The following is a 19,326-nucleotide window of genomic DNA, read 5'->3' on the forward strand; positions in this document are numbered from 1 at the left end:
TAGTTTTTGGTGGCGATTGGCCTTGACCTTCATGGTTAGCGCCTGAGGTCAAACATATTTGACCCCAAGGTCAAATTTTCAAGTTTTAGGAACCATATCGTGTAGTACCTCAAATTGAACACCTCGATGAGTGCTTTCTAGATATGTCAAGCTTGAGACATTATGACGTCATTTGGTGATGTTATGAGGAAAACACATATTTTTCATGGTTACTCTGTAGAACGATTCTCATCGGAATCTCTCGTAAGCAGATATTCCTCAAGGAGTCGCTACTGGTGGATAGCAGCTCTGTTCACCTCAGTGTGACCTTAAAGAAGTCACACGTGGTCACCTTTTGGCAAGATACGGGTCACCCTGCGGGTGACATTGGTTTTATTTTAATGTCCACAACATTGTTCTGTGACCTTTAAAGGTTATGCAAAGGTCAAATTTTTGAAGTTGTTGAACGAAACCGGGTTTTCGACATTTTGCAGCAAATAACCTGTCACTCGTACCACATCATGTTGATCATTTTTATAACTTGGTCAAACATTATCACATTGTCTCATCCTTGACTTCTGAAACAATCTACATCGTCAAATACCGCTCGTGAACCATTGTCGTCTTCAGACCTGTAACCATTTACAGTGGTATCAAATTTCACAAATTGTGAAGATGTCAAAGCACATTTCCTGAAAAGGCTTCGTACCTCACCCTCAGGACTTCTCCACATATGGATCCCAAACACTACCACATCAACGGGACAAGTATGTACAAGTAGCAGGGCCCCACCTTTATAAATAGGTGAGGTTTTATAAACTTCCATGTACATTTTGATTTTCTCGAATAAAAATTCCATATCAACCTGGAACCACCCTCGTACAATATCTACAGCCGTCTCCAAGCAACGATGGGAATGGCTCAGTGGTTAAGTGGATTAAGCGTCACCAGTTTTCATCACCGATGTGTGATAAACTCCCATTGAGGTACAGAACAAGGCTTTTGCCATCTCGTCCATGCTCCGGCGTGGACTTCAATGATCCCTTGCAAATGGAAGGCCTCTGTGCGAGCACCATGGATTCATTTTCAAGCAATGTATCAAAATTATCCCAGGATTAATGTTTGCCGATTCTCGTCAAGTTGTGCAAGTCTCAATTCTTAACTTGTTAATGAATCGATAGCAATCAATCGATTTCTCGACATTTTTAATCTACTGAATCTCCAATGTAGAAGTTTAAATCGGATGGATCAATGCTTCATTATCAAATGATTAACAATTGACAAGATGAACCTCTGCCTCGTTTATCCCTCTCTTAAAAATAAAATAAAATTGTGTTTCCCTGGATACACACACCCAAAAGTTGAGTTTTTAAACATAATTTCTCATTGCTGTTCGTACAGTTAGAAAAAACCAACTTGATTATTATCAGTGCCTTTGTGAAAACAGCTAACAGCAATAAGAAACATCAGCCAGCCATAAATGCAGGACAAGTAATATTTACTCAACTGAAGTACATTTGCATTGTTTGCGGTATGTCCAAGTGTGGTATGAAGATTCGGTATGAAAATGGTGCAAAGTTCGTTTGCAACAGAGTGGGGAAAGTAAATCAGGTGAACATTACCTTAGCAGTGGCCAGCAAAGCAAGTGCTGCAACAACTCTCCGTCGCAGGTCTGGCCTTTCTCTTGGCCAAACATGGCCGGCCATAGCTTTCAATATGACAAGTGCGCTGGTTTCTCTCTGCAACACAATCATTGATACACCTCCATTATAAAGATTTGCATTAATGGGAACATCATAATACCTCAGGGCAATGACAAACTACCTAAAATATGACTTGCCACAAGACTGCTTTGGCAGCACAGACACTGTCCGCAAAGTATGGACGTAAAAGATCAAGAAAGAGAATACCTCCAAAAGATTTCAAGAACCTTTAAACCTCAGCTACATTCCTCCGGTGAATAGTTATATTTGACTTCTATTTAATTTATTTCCATATAGAGTTTAAGGCTCGTGCAAGAGCTTAATGACAGAGATGAAAGGTTAAAAATAACATACTGACATGTATGGAGCGAAGGGGAGCAGGTGGACAAAGGATACTTGGACTTTGAAGTTTGACGAAGGCTGTTGCAATAATGGTAAGCTCATGCCAATACATCGCTCAGCCTGCACATGGCTCAAGATAGTAACATTACAGACAACGGAGAACATGTTATTGTACACTACATGTCTAGAATGTAAGAAAGAGAGTGTCCTGCTCCTGCAGTACATAACGTCTTCAGATTGTAATTATTTTTGGTTCGTGTATATCAAATTATAATCTATTGGAAAAACAAACAAACAAACAAAAAAATGCTCAATCTTTGGTTCAGTTGGTTAGTCACCATGGCATTTATACAGTGAACAAGAGAGCTAATGCAAATGGCATGTCATCACAAGTGAGTGAGCGAAATGGAGGAAGCTCAAGAATTTATTTCTGTTGTTGATGGGACCAAATTCACAATATCATAAACACAATCGTCTAATCTATGCAAGATCACGAACATCAAGTCGTTCCTTCCCTGCAATCGGCTCTCGATGGATAAATTATTTGGTTGGAATTTTCAGGGAGGAAGGGGGTGGTTTGGCGGTTCTGGCAGAGAAGCACCCAGGGACGTTGTGCTCTGCGAGAGGCAGATTCAACAATGTTCAAGCAGACATTCTATTTATTACGTACACAGCTTTGGTTAAACTCTTGCTCTCCCAAACTCCATAAGTGCCGGTGAAAACCACCACCCCTTTTCCCTCCATGGCCAAGTCATCAAGAGTGGAAATGTTTGTTTATTCTAACAACCTTATAGAGTTAGTAGAATAAGATTAAAAAACAACATCTCATTGCTCCCAGTTCTTTAACTGTTAGCGTAATAGAAATGTACAATCACACTGAGAAGGTCAAAATGTTCCTAATTTGCAATTACTTATCGTAATATATAAACATTTTTTTAAAGAGACTTGACAATAGAAAAGGAGGATGTAAGGGTTTAGATTGACAAGGTTTATGGTTTAAATTTGACAAATGACATTTGGCTGTGAGCAGGATATCTCAAAAGGTTGTGGACAGATTCGGACAAAACGTGGTATGTTGACAAGGACAAAACGATTTTTAACATCCGGATCCAAATATGAGAATTTTTTAAATATTTTCCAAGTGATTCTTCATCATTGAGAGATGGGGGGCAAAAACTAGGCACAGCATGATATTTCAAAAAGTTGTGGACGAGTTTCAACAAAACCTGGTGGATGAGTTGGGAAGGTAACAAGAATAAGCTGATTAGATTTTGGTGCGTGACAAGGACAAATGGTCTGGATGCAGCTCTGGCCCATCAATGGGATACCAAACGTAAACTGTTCATCCTGGCAGAGGTTTGCAGTCCACCTTTGGTAGGTTCTAGTTTGAAAATGTCAAAGCAGCCATTCGCAATTTTCCCAACTGCAATGGTCTCCCTTTATAACCATTGGATCAATCCTTTGTTCTTCTAATTTCAAATGGGTTCACAGTTGATAACTGATAACAAAGTTTCTCAATCAGCCACGTATGGCACAACCGCTGCAACTGCTCTCAACCGACCACCCCCGCCCTCCCCCCAACCCCCACACTCCTCCAACCCCGAGATAATCTGTAAAGCAGTTTCCTTACAGGTTGTCGAGGGTCCGAATGCAATCGAGTGCCCGCCATTCCATGCCAACAACCTCTCCAGCTGATCAATGGCAATGGAAACATCTGAGGGGGATCAGGATGTGAAGGGATAGGGAAAGAGATTTTTCGGCAGACTAAAACACAAATGCACATTGAACAATTGCAACAGGTAGAACAGAATACACCCATTATGATTCTATAAATGCAATTACAGTACTTCAATCAGTGGGGGCAACAAAAATCCGCTACGCACGCACATACGGACGGCCAACCTGAAAAGATAATCCATTCAGTTGCGGAGGCATAAAAACGTACATTTATTTCATATCACATCCACTTGCAAGACAAATAATTAGATCACAAAAAAACATCTTTCTTGTTGTTGCACTACATTCTATGCAACAAGATGATGTTCAAATTTGCAAGCTTAATAACCTTCTTTCTGTATTTGTTGCACAAGAAAAATGTGACAAAAAGGCTCACCCATATGTTTTGGCCAGAACAGTCCTGCCCGAAACATTTTCTTTAAATAAAATGAGAAACAATATGGGACTTTCAAAATGATGTTTGAATGCTTACGAGACCTTTTCCGCATGTGCTGTGTGTGTGTGTGTGTGTGTGCTTACAGTGACTCACTTCTGCTCACGGGGAACTTTTAACCTGCCGTAGAGTGACATCTGTAATTCAAATAGTCTTTTAAACATAATTTTCATCATTTAGAGGAAAGTGTGACAATTCCAAGATGGTTAATCATAGTTACTGTGTTCCTGAATGCAAATCGGGCTCACGGAAATGTAGGAGATACGATAAACATCCAAGAATGAGAGGCATTTTTAATCCTACCATTTCCTGTTAATACAAACAAGCGAGAGTCAAACAGACAGACAGATAGACACACCTCCATTTAGCAATAGATGCAAAAAGCAATAATAATAATAATAAAAATTCGAATTAAATTTCTCTTATGGAGCAAGAAACAAACAAACAATATACTGTATTTATAATAGCCCTCACAGATCCATGCTCCCCCTCCTCCAACATGATTAATAATTGATATCATCATTTTAAAAGTTGATTGCAAACTTGATACCAGATGCATTCACCAGCCCCAGAAAATGGTAGAAACGCACCAGGTGCGCAGAGGCACACCCCCAGCTTTCTCTCACCGTACTTTTTCAAGAATTTTCGGCTTCTTTTAGAAAAACTTAGCGAGCCATTTTAGGTAATTTAGGCGAGCCATTTTAGGCGAGCGAGCCTTATTGTGTATGCACAATAGAAGTTCACATGCCCTGAAGATCGCTGTTAACAGGGGGATTCTGTGCATGCACACCGAGCATTTTGAGGCACATCACATCATTTAGAAAGACCCATATTGACCAAAATTAATGAAATTAAATTACAACTGTAATTTGGCATTGAATCTTCAATCTGTAAAAGAAAAAAAATAAAGAAAAAAAAAAACAAGCAAATGAAGACACATTTTAAAAAAGCAATGAAATTGCATTGGAAATGCATAATCATCAATGCCAATTACAATGATAAACGAAATCAATTACAATTATGCCCGACTGTTTATCGTACACAAAATGTCTTCCAATTTACTCCAGGACCGGATGCAAAAAACAAAATCCTCGAAAGCAATCTGAAAATGCAAACATCGTCCACCTTTGACCTTTTGACCTAATTATTTATTTGTTTTCTCCATAAATTCTCATAAAGATACTTTGTTGAAAATTTGATAACAAAAGCTCAAATGGTTTAAAAAAAAAGTTACGGCCCGGACGGACACGGACACACACACATACACAATATGACCGTTTTTACAGCCATTTTTCCCTGCTGTGCAGGGGTTTGGCTTTTTCTTGAGGCAATGTTTTATGGCCGGATGCCCTTCCTGACGCCAACCCTGGTCGCCTCTTACGACACACAGGGATATGGTACACCTATTCTAACCGGGGCATACACCAGGACCAGTACACTGGTACTCACTTCGCCGACCTCGGAAGGATGACAGGCTGAGTCAACCCCCTGGTGTATTAATTCAGCAGCCAATGGGGCTTGAACTCAGGACCCTGGGATCCCAAGCCACCATCCTCACCACTAAGCCAACACCAGGCACACACACACACACACACACACACACACACACACACACACACACACACACACACACACACACACACACACACACACACACACACACACACACACACACACACACACACACACACACACACACACCATTTTTATAAATTCTCATATCCGGATCCAGATCTTCACCAAAATCTCATCATTTCGTCTTTGTCACACACCCAACCTGTCCACCAAATTTTGTCCGAATCTGTCCGTAACTTTTTTGAGATATCCTGCTCACAAACAGACAGGGGTGAAAAAAAACATTTAACCTTCGTTGGCAGGGCCAGGGTAACAAAAGAAAAAACATGGGAATACCGTCAACAACTACCAATACTACCACCACCACATTTTTAACAGACCCATTGAGTCCAAACTTAATGTGGGGTCGGCTAGGGGAAAGTTTTTGGCCCAAGTTTTTCACGAACAGGATGGACAGGCCTGACGCTCGACTGCAGGTGGCAGGATATTGCGATAACTCATCTAACCTTCCCCAAAAGATACCGTGGGTTATTAAAGGTCCACCAACTAATGCTAGCAACCGAGACACCCGACTCAACATTAATCCAAGTGAAGGTGCACTTTGTGATGCAACGCACCTCCTAATCACAGTCCTGTCTGAGAGGTCATTAACCTCCGCCATCGAAGATGGACGGAGGTTACTGTTTTCACCCCTGTTTGTTTGTTTGTTTGTGCACAGTATTACGGAAAAACTCCTCGACGGATTTCGACGAAACTTGGTGGGGGGATTAGGTATGGTCCAAGGATCATGCCATTAGATGTTGGACTCGGTCCAAAGTCCAATATGGCCGCTATGGCAGCCATTTCGAAAAAAATATTTGAACTTTTGTTTTTGCATTTCTACATGTTTTAAGTGATTTCCAACCCCCCAAAAAAATTGTTAGAAAAACAAAAAAATTGCAACTTTTTTTTTCAACAAAATTTCGATTTTTTTTTTTTTTTTTTTTTTTTGCATTTCTACATGTTATAAGTGATTTCCAACAAAAAAAAAAACATGCCAAAATTACAATTGCGGCTGATTTTGGAACTTCAGGTGGATATACCCACGTAAAATCAATTTCTGTCTCAAGGAATCTAGTTATGACGAATTAATCGAGTATGTAAAAGTTAAAAGTAAAAGGGAAAGTTGCAAACTATAACTCTGTGAGCACTGTTGACGTCAAATTGAATGAATAGGATATCAGGTTCACTTGAGTGACCGAGCAGTATTGGCGGCGGAGGTTTTGCACTCTACCGAGTGCTCCCCCTCTAGTTGTGAACTATTATTAACGGAATAATTGGCGGGAAAGATTGCAGTGGAGAGAACGAAAAATAAATAACTGGTTCAGGTTCAAAAGTGAATTTTCTCATCTGCGGTGGATGGGACCATTGGAAGGGTGTTGTTGTTGTTGGTGTTGTTGTTGTTGTCTTTTTTTGCGCGGGAAGTTTGCTGACGACGATGATTGGGATTACATGATGAACACGTGATGAGTCACGTGCTGCCTGTGTGAGTGTCCGTTACTGTACATCCTGATACTCGTAACTCCGCAGTCCAAAGATCAACAACTACGATCTTATATGTGGTCTTTCAATTTCATACTCGGATCCATTGACCAAACCGCCGGTTGTTGTTTGTGAACCGCTCACCTTTTTCTCACCCGTCGTCCGATCACTTCCTGAAGGTATTCCCCATCTCCAGCAGCTGCCCAGGCCTCGACTCCAGGTTCGAATCCCTCCCGTACAAGGCCCTTGCCAGCGATTCCGCGCGCATGGACCGAGGAACAGTAGAGGAGCATCTCGATACCTCCTCAGAAGAAACACACACAACGCCATGAGGACGTACTTCCTGTCACAACAGCTGCCCTACGTCACTTCCGGAATATGTAGTTTCGTGATAAAAACAATTTTTCCCTTTTTTTTTTCCTCTCGGTTTTTTTTTTTTTTTAACTATGTACATCTTTTATATTCAAACGTTTTTATATGTTTACATCAACATAATTAAGATGTTCTCTCCAGCCCGAGCCCCCAAAACTAATTTTTTTACCTCCGAAATTGAACCTCCCGACTCCCGTGCACACCTTGAGGTAAACCACCATTCCACGAGTGTTCAACTCGTTCCTCCCGACGTTTCAGAATTCTGTACAAGTGAAACAAACAAGCAAACCTACAAACAGACACCTCTTGAGATACAGTAGAACACCTCTGTGTGTACAGTTATTTCCATGCTTTGTCCCTCACACAACACGGACAATGTCGATTATACAGGCGCTGACTGGTTCTAATGGAGGACAATTATATTCTCAGTATTTTCCGAACAATGCAACGCAAGAGTGTCCTTCATTGGAGTGGTGAGGGTGAAACTAGTGCACACAGGCAGTAGTGAGGGTGCAGAAACTGCAGGTAGTGGTGAGGGTGCAGAAACTGCAGGTAGTGGTGAGGGTGCAGAAACTGCAGGTAGTGGTGAGGGTGCAGAAACTGCAGGTAGTGGTGAGGGTGCAGAAACTGCAGGTAGTGGTGAGGGTGCAGAAACTGCAGGTAGTGGTGAGGGTGCAGAAACTGCAGGTAGTGGTGAGGGTGAAACTGGTACGGGCAGTGGTGAGGGTGCAGAAACTGCAGGTAGTGGTGAGGGTGCAGAAACTGCCGGTAGTGGTGAGGGTGAAACTGGTACAGGCAGTGGTGAGGGTGCAAAAACTGCAGGTAGTGGTGAGGGTGAAACTGGTACGGGCAGTGGTGAGGGTGCAGAAACTGCAGGTAGTGGTGAGGGTGCAGAAACTCCCGGTAGTGGTGAGTGTGAAACTGGTACAGGCAGTGGTGAGGGTGCAGAAACTGCAGGTAGTGGTGAGGGTGCAGAAACTGCAGGTAGTGGTGAGGGTGAAACTGGTACGGGCAGTGGTGAGGGTGCAGAAACTGCAGGTAGTGGTGAGGGTGCAGAAACTGCCGGTAGTGGTGAGGGTGAAACTGGTACAGGCAGTGGTGAGGGTGCAAAAACTGCAGGTAGTGGTGAGAGTGCAGAAACTGCAGGTAGTGGTGAGTATGAAACTGGTACAGGCAGTGGTGAGGGTGCAGAAACTGCAGGTAGTGGTGAGGGTGAAACTGGTACAGGCAGTGGTGAGGGTGCAGAAACTGCAGGTAGTGGTGAGGGTGAAACTGGTACAGGCAGTGGTGAGGGTGCAGAAACTGCAGGTAGTGGTGAGGGTGCAGAAACTGCAGGTAGTGGTGAGGGTGAAACTGGTACAGGCAGTGGTCAGGGTGCAGAAACTGCAGGTTGTGGTGAGGGTGCAGAAACTGCAGGTAGTGGTGAGTATGAAACTGGTACAGGCAGTGGTGAGGGTGCAGAAACTGCAGGTAGTGGTGAGGGTGAAACTGGTACAGGCAGTGGTGAGGGTGCAGAAACTGCAGGTAGTGGTGAGGGTGCAGAAACTGGTACAGGCAGTGGTGAGGGTGCAGAAACTGCAGGTAGTGGTGAGGGTGCAGAAACTGCAGGTAGTGGTGAGGGTGAAACTGGTACAGGCAGTGGTCAGGGTGCAGAAACTGCAGGTTGTGGTGAGGGTGCAGAAACTGCAGGTAGTGGTGAGGTTGCAGAAACTGCAGGTTGTGGTGAGGGTGAAACTGGTAGAGGCAGTGATGAGGGTGCAGAAACTGCAGGTAGTGGTGAGGGTGCAGAAACTGCAGGTAGTGGTGAGGGTGAAACTGGTACAGGCAGTGGTGAGGGTGCAAAAACTGCAGGTAGTGGTGAGGATGCAGAAACTGCAGGTAGTGGTGAGGGTGAAACTGGTACAGGCAGTGGTGAGGGTGCAAAAACTGCAGGTAGTGGTGAGGATGCAGAAACTGCCGGTAGTGGTGAGGGTGAAACTGGTACAGGCAGTGGTGAGGGTGCAAAAACTGCAGGTAGTGGTGAGGGTGAAACTGGTACGGGCAGTGGTGAGGGTGCAGAAACTGCAGGTAGTGGTGAGGGTGAAACTGGTACGGGCAGTGGTGAGGGTGCAGAAACTGCAGGTAGTGGTGAGGGTGCAGAAACTCCCGGTAGTGGTGAGTGTGAAACTGGTACAGGCAGTGGTGAGGGTGCAGAAACTGCAGGTAGTGGTGAGGGTGCAGAAACTGCAGGTAGTGGTGAGGGTGAAACTGGTACGGGCAGTGGTGAGGGTGCAGAAACTGCAGGTAGTGGTGAGGGTGCAGAAACTGCCGGTAGTGGTGAGGGTGAAACTGGTACAGGCAGTGGTGAGGGTGCAAAAACTGCAGGTAGTGGTGAGAGTGCAGAAACTGCAGGTAGTGGTGAGTATGAAACTGGTACAGGCAGTGGTGAGGGTGCAGAAACTGCAGGTAGTGGTGAGGGTGAAACTGGTACAGGCAGTGGTGAGGGTGCAGAAACTGCAGGTAGTGGTGAGGGTGAAACTGGTACAGGCAGTGGTGAGGGTGCAGAAACTGCAGGTAGTGGTGAGGGTGCAGAAACTGCAGGTAGTGGTGAGGGTGAAACTGGTACAGGCAGTGGTCAGGGTGCAGAAACTGCAGGTTGTGGTGAGGGTGCAGAAACTGCAGGTAGTGGTGAGTATGAAACTGGTACAGGCAGTGGTGAGGGTGCAGAAACTGCAGGTAGTGGTGAGGGTGAAACTGGTACAGGCAGTGGTGAGGGTGCAGAAACTGCAGGTAGTGGTGAGGGTGCAGAAACTGGTACAGGCAGTGGTGAGGGTGCAGAAACTGCAGGTAGTGGTGAGGGTGCAGAAACTGCAGGTAGTGGTGAGGGTGAAACTGGTACAGGCAGTGGTCAGGGTGCAGAAACTGCAGGTTGTGGTGAGGGTGCAGAAACTGCAGGTAGTGGTGAGGTTGCAGAAACTGCAGGTTGTGGTGAGGGTGAAACTGGTAGAGGCAGTGATGAGGGTGCAGAAACTGCAGGTAGTGGTGAGGGTGCAGAAACTGCAGGTAGTGGTGAGGGTGAAACTGGTACAGGCAGTGGTGAGGGTGCAGAAACTGCAGGTAGTGGTGAGGGTGAAACTGGTACAGGCAGTGGTGATGGTGCAGAAACTGCAGGTAGTGGTGAGGGTGCAGAAACTGCCGGTAGTGGTGAGGATGTAACAAGTTCAGGAGGTGGTGAGGGTGCAGAGAGTGCAGGTAGTGGTGAGGGTGCAGAAACTGCGGTTAGTGGTGAGGGTGCAGGGAGTGATGAGGGTGTAGAAACTGCAGGTAGTGGCAAGGATGCAGAAACTGCAGGTAGTGGTGAGGGTGCAGAAACTGCAGGTAGTGGTGAGGGTGCAGAAACAACAGGTAGTGGCGAGGATGCAGAAACTGCAGGTAGTGGTGAGGGTGAAAATGGTACAGGCAGTGGTGAGGGTGTAGAAACTGCAGGTAGTGGTGAGGATGTAACAAGTTCAGGAGGTGGTGAGGGTGCAGATAGTGCAGGTAGTGGTGAGGGTGCAGAAACTGCGGGTAGTGGTGAGGGTGCAGGGAGTGATGAGGGTGTAGAAACTGCAGGTAGTGGCAAGGATGCAGAAACTGCAGGTAGTGGTGAGGGTGCAGAACTGCAGGTAGTGGTGAGGGTGCAGAAACGACAGGTAGTGGCGAGGATGCAGAAACTGCAGGTAGTGGTGAGGGTGAAACTAGTGCAGCCCAGGCAGTGGTAAGGGTGCAGAAACTGCAGGTAGTTGTGAGGGTGTAGAAACTTCAGGAGGTGGTGAAGGTGCAGAAACTGCCGGTAGTGGTGAGGTGGATCGACAAGTTCAGGAAGTGGTGAGGGTGCAACAAATGCAGGCAGTGGTGAGGGTGCAGTGGGTGCAAGCAGTGGTGAAGGTACAACAAGTGCAGTCAGTGGTAAAGGTGCAATAAGTGCAGACGGTGTAGGCAGTGGTGAAGCTGCAGCGAGTTCAGGAAGTGGTAAGGGTGCAGTGAGAGCAGGCAGTGGTGAGAATGCAGCGAGTGCAGGATTTGGTGATTTGCAGAAAGTGCAGGATTTGGTGAGGGTGCAACGAGTGCAGAGGATGCAGGCAGTGGTGAAGCTGTAGCGAGTGCAGGCAGTGATGAGGGTGCAATGAGTGCAGGCAGTGGTGAGTGTATAGTGAGTGCAGCAGTGGTGAGGTTGTGGAAAGTGCAGGCAGTAGTGACGAAGAAGCTGTAGGGATTGGTATAAATGAGTTATGGGAGACAGTTTTTGTCGGTGATGAGACTGTATTGACTCACTAATTTTTTCAGTAATTAATTAATTTTTCAAACACTGGTAGCCAATCAGTTGCATCTTTACAAAGAGCCAATCAACGCATGCGATGCTATAAAGGCCGAGGGCTTACGGGAGTTTCTTGGCATGGTGAATTTCTACAGGAGATTCATCCCAAATTGTGGTGGTGGTTGTATTGGTCGTATGGCAGCTTAGCTGCCGGGGTAGCTATCATTTCTGGAGGCGCGACTGTGTCGCTGATGCAGTGCCCCTCTATCAGTACACACACTGGAACTGGCACTCATTTCGCCAACCTCGGAAGGATGACAGGCTGAGTCAACCCCCTGGTTTATTAATACAGCGGCCGACGGGGCTTGAACTCAGGACCCTCGGATCCCAAGCCGCCACCCTAACCACTGAGCCAACACCAGGCTGTCCCAAACTGTGCAGACACCCTTCACCCACTAACTGATCTCCTCACACGATATGGGAAGGAGCCAAAAAGACTTCTGGTTTGGTCCGACGAATGTGCTGCTGCTTTTGCCACAGTGAAGTCTTCACTAACAGAGGCCACAATGCTTGCCCATCCTGCACCACTATGCACCACTAAGTCAGATGCACCACTATGTATCATGATGGATGCGTCAGATATGGCAGTTGGTGGAGTATTCCAACAGCATGTGTAGACTGCCGGGAGATGTCCACAGGGGTTGAGAGGGGGGGGTGTTTGGGAGCTGGATAACGTGAAGGGAGGGGAAGGGAATGCAGCAAGAGGGGAGGAAAGGGAAGGCAGTGTGAGGGGAGGGGAAGGGAAGGCAGCGAGAGGGAAGGGAATACAGCAAGAGGGAAGGGAAGGCAGCGAGAGGGAAGGGAAGGCAGCGAGAGGGAAGGGGAGGCAGTGTGAGGGGAAGGGAAGGGAATGCAGCGAGAGGGGAGGAAAGGGAAGGCAGTGTGAGGGAAGGGTAAGGGAAGGCAGCGAGAGGAAAGGGAATGCAGCGAGAGGGAAGGGAAGACAGCGAGAGGGAAGGGGAGGCAGCGAGAGGAAAGGGGAGGCAGTGTGAGGGGAGGGGAAGGCAACGCAGCGAGAGAGGAGGAAAGCGAAGGCAGTGTGAGGGGAGGGGAAGGGAATGCAGCGAGAGGGGACGAAAGAGAAGGGAGTGTGAGGGGAGGGGAAGGCTGTGAAAGGGAAAGTGAAGGCAGCGTAAGGGGAATGGAATGAAGTATGAGGGGAGGGGGAGGGAAGGCAGCATAAGGGAAAAGAAGGCAGTGTAAGGGCAAGTGAAGGAAGTGTGAGGGGAGGGTATACAGTGTACCAGGACATTACCAGGGTGATAAAATAGACCCAAACTGCAACGTTTTCTTGTTAACCACCATGTTCCAGATGAAACCGGGTGGAAAATCTCCTCTTCCTTCATCTTCTTCTTCACTGATAATAATAATAAAAGGAGTCTCATTCAATCCTGTTTCTCGTATCAATTAGATTCAGAAAGCGCTGATTATACACAACGCCTATTAAAACATCACAAAGCAAGTCACTCTCCTTGCAACACAAGTGATAAAATAATACAAAAAAAAAGCAGCTGATACTTCAATAATTAATATGCACAATTTTTAAAGGGTGAAAGTTAATTTTTATTCCGTTTTTTAAAGTTTTTTTTTTTTTTTTAGCAATTTTGCAAAGATTGATATTTCCATCAGTGAAGTGACGGGTCTTACTTCGGCTGGCTTTGACATAAACAAACCAAGCAGCTTGGTGAGTGCTTGCCAAGTGGCTTAAGCACTCAAGTAAACACTCCAAAGGAACGCCTAGCTTGACAAGCGATTACCGATCGGTCATATTAACCCAATGCACCCGGAAAAGCCTAAGAAATGTCCTAATTGGACAAATGAACACATTTTTGGACTCAGAACTGCTGCTAAGTTCAATTCTGGGGCTTAAATTTAGTGATTCGGCTTAGTTTAAGAGATTATTGAGGTTATGGCATGTGCAAAAATGAAATACAGCCACGAGCGCTGGCGTCTCTGGGCGTTTATAAGTATTGCAATGTATCCAGCGATTCAGAGATATGATGACCAGGTAATCAATGATATAAGTGAGGAACGTAGAAAAAAAAACAGCTTTATTGTTAAGAAATCGTTGCGGCCTGTTCCAACTCACGGCATTTTTGAGCAGGCTGAAGGAAAAACCCAGGAAACACCTTAAGACCCAGATAGCGAGGCGGGCGGGGATCGCCTGATGAAGGATATAATTAAATAAGGCCGTTAATAATCTTCAAAATTGGTGTTTTAATTAACCGAAACACCCAATTTTCACTTTTGCACTTCCTTGGAGTTTTATTAGCATGCATGCAAAGTTTCAGGCTGCTTGGTTATATGGTTTTGGAGTTATGGAGGAGTCACACTCACACACACACACACACACACACACACACACACACACACACACACACACACACACACACACACACACACACACACACACACACACACACACACACACACACACACACACTGCCTGACTGACTGACTGACACACATTAACATTTATTATTGGAGATTAAAGTTAATGTATTAGCCTATTTTTGTTTTGACACCCATAATACATCCCTGGGCACGTTACATTGTTTCATCCCCAAACTTCCCCTCGTTCCCCCACTGAAGTTGCAATATTTTGACGGATGTATTTGGTCTGATGTTGATGGTGCAGGCATGATGGGCCAAATAACCTCTTCCTGTGTCTAGTTTTCTTGTGTTTTCCTTGTGTAGGCCTTACCAAAAAATGCCAACATGGGGCTTCGCATGCTGGCTTCTCCCATCTGCACCTAAGTAGCCCTGCCCTCCAGGGAAATGAGGTGCACAGAACGCTAACTGACTACAGGGTAGTACTTAACCAAACACTGAGCTTACAATATTACTCCCCTTAATGAGTCTTCCTCGATTCAGGATGGTCTGGAGAAGTATCAGAGTGGTGTCACAACTGCCTTTCAACCCAAATAAATGCAAGACCCTTCATCTTGGCAAAAAAAAAAGATGCTGTCACTGAGTGTTACACGATGAATGCAATTGGGCTGGAAAATGTCGTTAAAGAAAAAGATCTAGGCATCACAATCGACAAGGACCTAACATTCCATCATCATGGCTCCTCTGCAGTCTCCAAGGTGAACCAGACAAATGGGTTAATAAAGTGTGCCTTCACTACCTTGGATGAAGTTACATTACCATTGCTGTTCAAGCCTTTGGTCCAACCTATCCTGGAGTACAGGAAGTTCAGATGGTATCTCAGATATTTAGCAGACAGCAATAAATTGGAGAAGGAACAGAGAAAGGTAAACAAATTGGTCCCTACCATAGATCATCTCCCCTACCAAGAGAGGCTGAGACACCTGGATATGTACTCTCTAAGTTACAGACGCAGGCGAAGTGACATGATACAGGTTTTCCACATCATAAAAGGACAAGACCGCATCAACCCCGACCACTTCTTCAGTCCTACAATTACCAACTCTACCGGAAGTCATCCTATGAAGGTGTTCAAGCCAAGGTGACGGTTACTTGATCTCAGAAGCAGTTTCTTTGGTCAAAGAGTGATCGAGGATTGGAACAGCCTTCCACATTCCCAGGTGGAATCCACATCTGTAACAACCTTTAAAAAATAACTTGTACAAATGTTGGAAAAGTGAAATTTTCACCCTGAAATTACTGACGGCATGTGTTCCTTCATGTTTTACAACCCACCATGTACCCACCAATGCCTGAATATTGTAGGTGTCAATGGAACAAACTCCCACACTCTTCAATCCCACTCTTTCCTCCAGGTCTTCAAAACCGCTGTTCACCACCACCTCTTATCTTCCCCCATCCAAAACCATGATCTTTTCTACCCCCGATAATCCCCTGCTTTTCTTTCTGAAAGTCCCTCTAGTATCCATCTTGTTTACCCCCGTGTTCCCCGCCCCATCCCTCTCCCTTCCACAGGTCTCTAAATGTCTCTGTTCCCCACTGTTTTTTTCCTTCCCTGTCCCACCCCTCTTGTCTCCTGCTCCCCTTGTTATGCGTCTCTGTGTGTTAGCTCTCATACGAGCCTCGACAGTGTGTACAAAAAAAAAAAATGCAAACCAACCAAATGTTGAGATAATTGCCTTTGCCACTGAGGACAGACAAGTGATTCTGGCACACTGTTTGGAACAGGTGCGTCACTAGATAAATCCTGCAGCTAGGTTGATGGAGAAGGTTGTGGCTGTTGCTCCACAGGTAAGCAAGTGGGATGTTCCTGCTGAGAGTCAAAGTTCCATGACGACATTGAAGGGTGATCCCACAAACCACAGTGTCCTTGTTGTGCACCTTAAGTAGTGGATGTGGCAGCATGGGAGGAGGTAGGAAACCGGCGAAAGCAGTCATTGATGGTGTGATCACTGAAGACTGAGGACTGATCACTGAAGGATCACTGAAGATTGAAGAAGTTTGTGTGGGTGTGATCTAAGGTTTCAAGCAGTTGTTGTGAAGGATTCTTGCCTTGCCCTGTGGGTTTGAAAGCTCCTGAATCTCAACGTTCACTGGTGGGTGCTCCTCCGACACAGAAATAGGCTGAAGCACTTTGTAGGGGGCTGATCCGCTGTGGTGCAAGTTTATGATGGTAGTGGTTTGGGTCATCCGCAAACACCAAGTCTCTAATAAGATAAGGCACATATTTTAGACGTCTATCATAATACATCTTCTGCCGACATGCTGCTCGTTCAATGGAGCTGACAACGTCTTGAAAAGCTAGTTGCAATCGCCGTTTGAAAGGCAGCTTATACGGCTGGTGTCCCAGGGGTGGGAGAACTGACTGGTTGGATGTCCTTGAAAATGAGATGAAAGGGAAACATACTTCATGTGCTTGTGCCAGGTAGAATCCAGTGCTGGCATGAATTATGTTGTGGGCCATTTAAATTTGATGGAGAAGTTCGTCCCTCTCAAGACCTCTGTCAACCAAGGATTTGGCAAGTTCATCCTTCAGGTTACGATTGTAACATCCCACTGCTCTGTCACAATGGGGTGACTTGGTGAGGAGTGTAGCTTGTGAGTTTTCAAAAATTTCCAAAGGTCCTTGATTTCGTCACATTCAAACTGTCTGCCCTGACCTGATCAGTGAGCCACGGAACCAGTGATTTGGTTTCGTAATGGGCGCAAATTAACAAATTTTGTGTAGAAGTCCATTTTAAAATAATTTTTGTAAACATAGTTGAGGCTCGTGGAAGAGCTCATACTAGTACACTGAATGGATCAGGACGCAACAGGACAAAATGAACCACAGAGTGAGGGGAAACACAACAGCAGAGCTGAAGGCCAAGACAAAGGGGGAGATTGGGACCATATTCTGTGCAGAGCGTTGGTGCGGCCTAAGCAGTCTCCTTGGCTATTGGGCACAATCCTGGACAGGTCGCCATTCCGATACAGGATACCAGCAAGCTGGCACTCATTTTGCCGACCTCGGAAGGAAGAGAGGCTGAGTTAACCCCACCGGGTATTAATTCAACAGCTGGGTGGGATTTGAACTCAGGACCCTAGAATCCCAAGCCCACCACCCTAACCATTAAGCCAACACCAGGCATCAAGACAAAGGGGGGAAAACAAACAGTGGGTGTGGGGAGGAGTGCGGGCAGGAGAGGATGCATGGGGTGGACAGTGGATGGGGGATGGCATGAGATGGTGGTGAATAGCTGTCTTGAAGATCTGGAGGGAAGAATGAGATTGAAGAGAGTATGGAAGGTGGTTCCACAGATGGAAAAAAAAGAGGAACAAATGAGTGGGTGGAGGTAAGCAATGATCCTGGATTAACCAGAAGGGGGTTGATGGTGGACCATGTGTGCCCTGCAGAAATCTGATGGAGGGAGGGGGGGGTGACAAAGCATGGAAATGAACAGAGGGTGCAAGACCAGAATGGAAGTGATAGAAGACATTGGGACCACCGACCTGCAATGGCAAAGTGATAAGTGAAGAGACTCAACTTGAGCGTGGGAGATTCCAATAATATTAAAGGGATATTGAGTTGTGTACTTTTGTGTGGTGAACGTATAAGAGACGTGTCAGACTGGCATGGGAGACATAATGGGGGAAACTGGCTGGAGATTGCAACTTTGACAGGTGTTCGGGTCATACTGGATGTTGGTGAAAGAGTTGCTTGTTTTGCTTTGGATCCATTAAATGGTAGGGCAACCAGCTGGGAGTTGACTGTAAGAAAATGTCTGGGCTTTGAGACATTGTATCTGCATTGAGGTGTTTTGAAATCTCTCTCTCTCTCTCTCTCTCTCTCTCTCTCTCTCTCTCTCTCTCTCTCTCTCTCTCTCTCTCTCTCTCTCTCTCTCTCTCTCTCTCTCTCTCTCTCTCTCTCTCTCTCTCTCTCTCTCTCTCTCTCTCTCTCTCTCTCTCTCTCTCTCTCTCTCTCTCTCTCTCTCTCTCTCTCTCTCTCTCTCTCTCTCTCTCTCTCTCTCTCTCTCTCTCTCTCTCTCTCTCTCTCTCTCTCTCTCTCTCTCTCTCTCTCTCTCTCTCTCTCTCTCTCTCTCTCTCTCTCTCTCTCTCTCTCTCTCTCTCTCTCTCTCTCTCTCTCTCTCTCTCTCTCTCTCTCTCTCTCTCTCTCTCTCTCTCTCTCTCTCTCTCTCTCTCTCTCTCTCTCTCTCTCTCTCTCTCTCTCTCTCTCTCTCTCTCTCTCTCTCTCTCTCTCTCTCTCTCTCTCTCTCTCTCTCTCTCTCTCTCTCTCTCTCTCTCTCTCTCTCTCTCTCTCTCTCTCTCTCTCTCTCTCTCTCTCTCTCTCTCTCTCTCTCTCTCTCTCTCTCTCTCTCTCTCTCTCTCTCTCTCTCTCTCTCTCTCTCTCTCTCTCTCTCTCTCTCTCTCTCTCTCTCTCTCTCTCTCTCTCTCTCCTGCTCTCTCTCTCTCTCTCTCTCTCTCTCTCTCTCTCTCTGCTCTCTCTCTCTCTCTCCGCTCTCTCTCTCTCTCTCCGCTCTCTCTCTCTCTCTCTCTCCGCTCTCTCTCTCTCTCTCTCTCTCTCTCTCTCTCTCTCTCTCTCTCTCTCTCTCTCTCTCTCTCTCTCTCTCTCTCTCTCTCTCTCTCTCTCTCTCTCTCTCTCTCTCTCTCTCTCTCTCTCTCTCTCTCTCTCTCTCTCTCTCTCTCTCTCTCTCTCTCTCTCTCTCTCTCTCTCTCTCTCTCTCTCTCTCTCTCTCTCTCTCTCTCTCTCTCTCTCTCTCTCTCTCTCTCTCTTGCTCTCTCTCTCTCTCCTGCTCTCTCTCTCTCTCTCCTGCTCTCTCTCTCTCTCTCTCTGCTCTCTCTCTCTCTCTCCTGCTCTCTCTCTCTCTCTCTATATCTATCTCTCTCCTGCTCTCTCTCTCTCTCTCCTGCTCTCTCTCTCTCTCTCCTGCTCTCTC

General features: G+C 46.0%; 1 protein-coding gene across 1 annotated transcript in view; it reads right to left on the reverse strand.

Moving 5' to 3' along the window:
- Window positions 1-7,662, reverse strand: part of ABCB7 (ATP binding cassette subfamily B member 7) — a 51,394-nt gene extending 43,732 nt beyond the window's left edge. The window contains exons 1-3 of the mRNA XM_085848640.1: window positions 7,435-7,662; window positions 3,655-3,738; window positions 1,602-1,718 (exon numbers count right to left, since the gene is read on the reverse strand). Of these exons, the coding sequence (XP_085704766.1) occupies window positions 1,602-1,718; window positions 3,655-3,738; window positions 7,435-7,620 (387 nt within the window). The 5' untranslated portion in view covers window positions 7,621-7,662. The remainder of the gene's footprint in view (window positions 1-1,601; window positions 1,719-3,654; window positions 3,739-7,434) is intronic.
- Window positions 7,663-19,326: the final 11,664 nt, after the last annotated feature.

This window comes from Eptatretus burgeri, chromosome 12, assembly GCF_056783735.1.
Source record: "Eptatretus burgeri isolate ZD-2024b chromosome 12, Ebu_testis_v1, whole genome shotgun sequence".
Taxonomy (NCBI): Eukaryota; Metazoa; Chordata; class Myxini; order Myxiniformes; family Myxinidae; genus Eptatretus; species Eptatretus burgeri.